This window comes from Phocoena phocoena, chromosome 5, assembly GCF_963924675.1.
Source record: "Phocoena phocoena chromosome 5, mPhoPho1.1, whole genome shotgun sequence".
Lineage (NCBI taxonomy): Eukaryota > Metazoa > Chordata > Mammalia > Artiodactyla > Phocoenidae > Phocoena > Phocoena phocoena.
Window position 1 is genome coordinate 70,258,666 of NC_089223.1, and position 7,654 is coordinate 70,266,319.

General features: G+C 47.4%; 1 protein-coding gene and 1 pseudogene across 1 annotated transcript; one reads left to right on the forward strand and one right to left on the reverse strand.

The window, feature by feature from the left end:
* The window catches only part of LOC136123192 (kinesin-like protein KIF3C), a 29,926-nt pseudogene extending 28,023 nt beyond the window's left edge, over window positions 1-1,903 (forward strand).
* A 2,173-nt stretch (window positions 1,904-4,076) lies between these two features.
* On the reverse strand, window positions 4,077-4,877 carry LOC136123193 (Krueppel-like factor 13). Its single transcript, XM_065877246.1, has one exon. It carries the CDS (start codon window positions 4,875-4,877, stop codon window positions 4,077-4,079), a length of 801 nt encoding a protein of 266 aa, XP_065733318.1.
* Window positions 4,878-7,654: the final 2,777 nt, after the last annotated feature.

Genomic DNA, 7,654 nt, shown 5'->3' on the forward strand with positions numbered 1-7,654 from the left:
ATATTCATCTGGGAAAAAATGAGCAAACAACTACCTTAGGGAGTTCTTCAAAAGAAGAGCAAAATATTTAGATGGACTAGTCCAAATATATCCAATTAAACTAGTAATTAAAAGTGTGCAAGGTACCACACAAATAGGCAGACAGACCCATAGAACACAATAACAAAGAGGCTAATGAAAATATACATAAAATTAAGGATATAATTAAGGCAATATCTCAAATCATTAAAATAGTTTTTTTTTTAAAGCAAGAAATCATCTGAAACAGTAGTTCATATGACCTCTCTGAACATACCACATGCAACCCATAAACTACAGTCTGTTTAGCATTGTACTTCTCTTTGTTCTCCCTTCTTTCTTTCCTCAGTCCCTTTTGTCCTACACTTCTACTGATACTTCCCTGGAGCTATAAGCTTTCCCTTAATAAAGTATTAGCACATTATATTTTTGCCTCAGGTTCTATTTTCTAGGCAATCTAAGTCAAGCTAGGGGTCAATGACCAGGTGGTCATGGCAGCCACACTGGAGCCAGTTTCTTACTGGCTACAACGAGAGCCGTTCCAAAACCAAGCTTTGCCCACCAAGCCAAGAAGATCAAGAACAAGCTCTGAGTGCACGAGGACCCCAAGGACACACTGCTGTAAGAATTCCAGGAAATCACCCACCTGAAATCTCATCTGGAGAAGAAGATTCTGGAAAAGTGGCTCTGGAGGAAGAGCAGCAGCATAAAGAGCTATAGCATAAAAAGCAGCAGCATAAAAAGCAGCATGTCAGCCCTGGTGGGATACCATGAAGGACCAGTAATCAAGGTCTGGGAGGCCAAAGAGCAGGATAACAATAACAACAACTACCACCTACCCAGCCTCCTGGAACTAGCCTTGGATAAAAACATGGATAATTACCTGCAGGTGCAGAAGTAGTAGAGGATGACTGCAGCCTGGTGAGTGAGGAGAAGCAGAAGCTGCTGGAGATGAAGGAGAAGATGCTGGAAGACCTACGGCAGGAACAGCAGGCCACAGAGCTGCTTGCAGCCAAGTACAAGGCCACGGAGAGCAAGCTTCTCCATTGGGGCAAGAACGTCATGGATCACACCAAACAGCAGCAGAAGATACTGAAACTGAAGAGTGAGGAGACTGCCAAGCAGAAATGCCAGGAGCAGGAAATACAGCAGGAGGTGATGATCTGAGATGAAGAGATCATGTAGTTCTGGGGCAGAAGTCAAACCCAAGAAACTCGAGAAGCTCCATGCCAAGCAGCAGGCTGTGAAGGTGGAGATCCAGGACCAGTATGATGAGTACATCTGCATGTAGCAGGACCTGCAGAAGGCACAGAATGAGGAGACCTGGGAACTCAAGTTCAAGTACCTAATCATCAAGAACTTCATCTCCCCTGAGGAGGACAAGATCATAAACCAGGTTTTTCTGGACTGTGAGGAGGAGCAGTAGAAGGGCCAGCCACTTGTGCCAGCTGGATTTAATAACAGCCAAAAGAAGCAGCAGCCCATGTCTTCAGTGGACTACAAGAGGCCTATCAGCTGGCACACTCAGTTACCATGGCAATGGGGTCCCACCCCAGCCACAGGGCTGAAAGTATAACGTTTTGGAGTTGGATATATCCCCTTCAGGTGTGTTTGTGATGGAATCCTCTCAGACTAAGAACAAGAACCCATGCACTGTATATGGATAGGCTCATGCAGCTAAAAGAGCTTTCTGGAAATAACATCCAGGTCTAAAGTCTGAAAGTCCAGGTCCTGGTGCCAGAGTCCTCAGTGGCCTCCATCCTCCACCACACATACCTCACTTGCCTCTGCTACTCTGCACCCTGCGACAGTGCTAGACCAAAATGACAATCTGCAGTCAGGCTGCCCATCCGACAGACTCGTGGGGTGGGGCAGCCAACCCTAGATCATCTCATCACCTGCTTGGTGTATATGTGCATGTATGTGTGCATATGGGTGAGAGGGTGAAAATCTGGCAGACCATGCCTCTACCTGTTCTTCTTAGCCCCCTTTATTTCATTAATGTTTTATTTGTGGAGCTCAGTGTGGGAAGAGATGTCCTTGCCTGAGCTTTCTGGGCCTTCCATGGTCACTGCATAGCCTCCTTTTCTTCTGACATTAGACACTCCCAGTGAGACCTTAAGCTTCTCCCCACCATCTGCCCCCAGAAGGGAAGGTGGCTAGTGCCTATGAAGAAAGTAGTTTCTCAAACTGGTTTACTCCATAATCTCCATCTCCTTCAGATTGACAGTAAGCATCTCCTAAGCACTTTCTGGGACCTTCAGATTGACAGTGAGCATCTCCTAATCACTTTCTGAGACTAGAGAAAAATCTAGGTGTCTACTGAGGACAACAGACATCTTGACAGGGCTGGGCCTGTGCTCCCAACAGACAGAACTTCACTCTCAACTTTCCTGGCTTCAGACAACCTCTTTCAGCTTCTTAGGTGCCTTTTCAAGGATTTAAATGACCTTACCACACAGCCCATGCTTGGCAAGAACTCATAGCTTCCCAAATTCTGCTTTCTGCTCACCTTTCCAACCCATGGGTGGGAATTGCGCACCATCCAGTTGCTGCCTCCTTGGGACCTGGAAATGGAATAGTAATGGAGACAATGTGCACAGTCATAAAGGGAAGTCCCTCCTCCAGGTCCCTCTGTTTCCATCCTCTCCAGGAAGTAACTTTGGTCAACAAATGATCAAGTCAACTCCCCATGTTTGAGATGTTGCTCCTTTCTGCTTTGATCGTTTTCCCTGCAGCTTCCTGGATCCCACTTCACAGTGGGATGGATCAACATCATTTTCCCCCTGGCTAAACATAGGTATTGAAATCTGTTGCTTTCCCCTGCCTCGTTTAGTACAGGAGACTGAGACCCAGGCACAATCTACAACTTTGCTTATCACCCCTGTTTCTGAATCGTTGGGCATCATTTCGTTGAAAACTGACCCTTTCTTCAGCATTGTGCAAACTGATCCCTAGGTAAGTACTCCTCACCTTCTTTTGTGACACCCCAAGATGTCTCCACGTATCTCAGGTGATAAGCAAATTTCTACCAAAAAGGGGGGGGGGGAGGGTAACCCAGAACACAGCTGGAGGGGCACAAGCACGGCTGTGCTCATGGCTTAGGGACACAAGTTCCAACTTGATGTTGATGTAGGGGTGGGTGGTGACCATGAGGGCAACATCCATGTGGAACAATAGTGTAAGGTCCCTATCTGCCTTCTACAGGGACTCAGAGTAGCAGGTGTCCCTGTGCTGACACTGAACCTCAAGTAGGCTGAGGGTCAGGTGGGTGGCCTGGACTTAACACATTGGACATGGGCTCCTACAATCGTCTACCCAACCCGAGTTTGCATCTCTGTTTCCAGTGCTCCGAGGGGTCCCAGAGAGACGGTCCAGGAGAGGAAGACAGGCAGGGTGCCATGGAGGGCAGAGGGAGTGTTCCTTTTGCCCACCATGGTTTAAGGCATTCCTCTGAGGTGGCCTGTCCTTCAGAACAGTCTGCATTCTGAGCCAGGCCGGGCACTAGAGTGGTGGCTAGAGACTGGGTAGGTGGGCAAGAAGAGGGAGACGCAGGGTCCCCCAGCTTAGGGATCTGCCCTGAGAGCACAAATATCTTCTTTGAACTGACCATCCACTGACCCTTGGGGCAGACATTCAACTCCACCTGCAGTGGCCTGGGGCTGTGTCCCCAGTGTGTTCTCGGAAACTCCGGAGTGCCATTCTATGTTCCTAGTAAGGCAGCAGGAGCGGGGGTGGGGGGGGGGGGCGGGGGGCGTGCGGAGAGCCTCCTTACCGACCCCTGGAACATGTCCATCCCTGAGAAAGCGGGGTTCAACACCACTGACTCTCTCACCTTCGTGGGTATGTATACTGTGCTCTTTGCGCATGGTGTTTTTTGCGGTTGTCGCTGTTGTTTTACAAGTTTACTTTGACCCCTGAAGTGAAGAAACTTGTTTTCATTGTTGTTGACTTCATGAAGTTCTCCTTCTTCTTTCTCATTACAGAAGGAAAAGACACGGAATCCCGAGGGGAAGGGAGAGCCCCTCCCCACGGCGGTAACAAGGCGGGGAGGGTCCTCAGGCCTCGGGCCCACGGGATGAGGGGCGGGGAGCGCGGAGCTCGCAGTAGAGATTGACGAAGGTTGTGCTGCCACAGAAAATCGGCCCCAGCGGCCTGGCAGCCCAAGCGGGCGGCGCTCTGGGCGAGCTGGGGGCGCTGACGGTGGTGCTGCTGAGGTCGGAGCGGCTGTAATCGAAAAGGGAGAGAGACGGTGTGGGTCCCGCCAGGGCTGAAAGCCGTGCGGCTGCGCGCGAGCTTCCCCTGGAGGTCCTCGGCTGCGCCCGACGAGCTTCCCACAGGTGTGCCTCGCAACTTCTCGCGCGTGCGCAGTGAGGCGGTGCTGCGCCAGCTCGCCGGAGGCGCGGAATTCGAACTTCAGCAAGCCGTGCTGCCAGCCGCCAGCGAAGGGCCGTGTGCCTGTGTGAGTTCCCAGCCCCAAAACTTTCTCGCAGCCTGCGTAGTGGCACTTGTGCTTCCTCTTCGGGCTCCGGCCCCTTCCGTCCCCTTGTAGGAGGCTGGGCTCGCTGCTGCCTAGCGTCTTGCTCAGGCTTCGGCTTCAGCTGGGCTGGCGTTCGGGCTTGTTGCTCGCAGGGCGGGGGAGGGGTGGCGCCTCTGCGCCTGCGCCGCCGCCTTGAGGCGGGTTGCGGGGTGTTGGAGGGGCGCGGAGGGAGGGCTGGGGTCCCACTACTGGACCCTACGCTGCGCTCTGCCGGGGCGCGCACCTGCGCTCGCCGGTTGAAGTACGCCGGGACCCCTGCGACTGGGAAGTGGAAAGCCCTGTCCTTGCCTTCCTGGCCTCCCTGGAAGCGGGACAGCATGGCGGGTCAGCAGCTGGCTGGGCCCTTCTGACCTTGTGCAGCCGAGTGGCTGGGCAAGGACAGGAAAGAACCAGAACAAACTTCTAGTTATAAAATAAATAACTAATGGGGAATGTAACAGTACAGCATGGTGACTTCAGTTAATATTGTATTGTATATTTAAAGTTGCTAAGAGAGTGGATCTTAGAAGTTCTCGTTACAAGGGAAAACCCCAGCTGTTTTGAATTCTTTATCAGGGATGTTTTTGGGATCGGTTACTAGCAGATTATTGCGATCCCCTGTTGGTGTCATGTTTCCATGATTTTTTATGTTTCTTGTACTTCTTGCGGTTGCTGTCCTTCCATTAGAAGTAACAGTTACTTCTAGTCTTTACTGACTGATTTTAAGAAAGAAATACCTTCCCACTGCCTACTAGGAATTCTTAGGCTTTTTTAGTCCTTCTGTGGATACACCTGCCTCACATTTCTTGCTTCCCCTTGTGGCAGAATTCTTAAGCTTATGTGCCTTCTCTCCATCCTGCAACACACTAGGCAGGTTGCTAGCCTCCCTTTTGCTTTCCCAATGGTGACGCTAGAGCTCAAATTAGTGGTTGCTTCCTGGCCTGCAGATTGAGACTGATTTTCTGCAGTGCTCACTAGCCATCTGCCAAAGCTTGTTTGCCTCCATCAGGAGTGTGCACAAGGAGCTCGCCACACAGTTTGGGGGGGGGTGTGTGGTGAGTTGCACAGAGCACTAGGGGTGCCCATGGACCAGTTGGGAAGATCCACGGTGAGGCTTCCCCAGTGGCTATTGGGCAGGCTTCTTGATGGAGTCCAAGATGCAGTAAACAGGATCCGGATCCACGTCCCTCTAAGGCCCTCTGAGACTCCTCTCTGCCACTCTCACAGCATCTTCCCTACCCCAAGTAGTGCTGCTCGTGACTCAGTTCTCTGGATGGGGTGAAGAAGAAATGGGCCTCTTGGGCAGCATCTCACTTGGCTGGGGAATCTGAGTACTCATTCATATGCTTTCACTTTCTCCATGTGAGAAATCATGGGCCAAGATGGTCTCTTTTGGCACTAATCTGTGCTGCCTTGAGGGAGGGGTTATGCAGGTAAAGTCAGACTGTCCCTTTTACCCTCTCTAGTGCATCCAAACTCATTTTTTTTTTTTTTTTTTTCCTCCAACAGTATGCTGGAAGTACGCTACAGGGTTCCTGGACTTCTACAAAGGCACTCTCATCCTTGGGTCTAACTCTGTGTTCTCCAGGGGCTTCCAGACCACGCTGAAGGATGAGAGCCAGTTTACAGGGCACTGCAGGGTCCACAGCCAGGACCAAGGTATGTATGAATATGACCTGAAGCATGGTGGTCAGCAATTTGTGATGGTTGATGTGGTTTGGGTCCCAACAACACTGAAGTTCTAAACAAACAAAAAACCGAGCACATTCTGGATGTCCTGATTTGATTTGTGATTGATTGAACTTTGAATCATAGAAGTGTGATAACACTCATAACCACTGAAATTAATATTTCATGGATCATTAAAATCAAAACAAAACAAATGAAGTTCAAACAATGTTATTTTTTTTTGCAATAGTTCTATTAGTAATTTCTTAAAAATATAACTAGATTATTTAAAATTAAAAAGTATACTTAATATTGCTTTTGTGTTTTCTATGTGTATAACCATCATTGGTGCCATACAGACTTGAGTAAAATTAGTAAATATTTTTATAGACTCCCACTGTCATTGATTCAATAGATCCATGAACATTCAGACAGTGTTTATTACTTTTAATGAATTTTGCTGTTAGAATATCATGTTAGGTGTAATTCATTGAACTGAAGGTGATACTCTTTCTTTGACTTTCAAAAAGAAATAGATTTTGTTTTTTATTATTTTTAAAAATTATATTGGATTATAGTTGATTTACAATGTTCTGTTAGTTTCAGGTGTACATCAAAGTGATTCAGTTATACATATATATATATATTCATTCTTTTACAGATTCTTTTCTCATATAGGTTATCACAGAATATTGAGTAGAGGTGCCTGTGCTATACAGTAGGTCCTTGTTGGCTATCTATATATAGTAGTGTGTGTATGTTAATCCCAAGCTCCTGATTTATTCCTCCCCCCGCTAACATTTCCCCTTTGGTAACCATAAGTTTGTTTTCAATATCTGTTTCTGTTTTGTAAATAAGTTCATTTGTATCATTTTTAAAAATTAGATTTCACATATAAGTGATATATGATATTTGTCTTTCTCTGTCTGACTCACTTCACTTAGTATGATAATCTCTAGGTACAGTCATGTAGCTGGAAATGGCATTAGTTCTTTTTTATGGCTGAGGAATACTCCATTGTATATATGTACCACATCTTTTCTCCATTCCTCTGTCGATGGGCATTTAGGTTGCTTCCTTTTCTTGGTTATTGTAAATAATGCTGCAATGAACATTGGGGTGCATGTATCTTTTCAAATTATGGTTTTCTCTGGACATATGCCCAGGAGTGGGCATATGGTAGGTCTATTTTTAGTTTTTTAAGGAACCTCCATACTGTTCTCCATAGTGGTTGTACCAATTTACATTCCCACCAACAGTGTAGGAGGGTTCCCTTTTCTCCACACTGTCTCCAGCATGTATTGTTTGTAGACTTTTTGATGATGGCCATTCTGGCCTGTGTGAGATGATACCTCATTGTAGCTTTAATTTGTATTTCTCTGATAATTAATGATATTGAGCATCTTTTCATGTGCTTTTTGGCCATCTGTATATCTTCTTTGGAGAAAT

Bases quoted from the DNA above. Each gene is read 5' to 3' on its own strand.
- LOC136123193 (XM_065877246.1), bottom strand. From the start codon at position 4,877: ATGCTGTCCCGCTTCCAGGGAGGCCAGGAAGGCAAGGACAGGGCTTTC.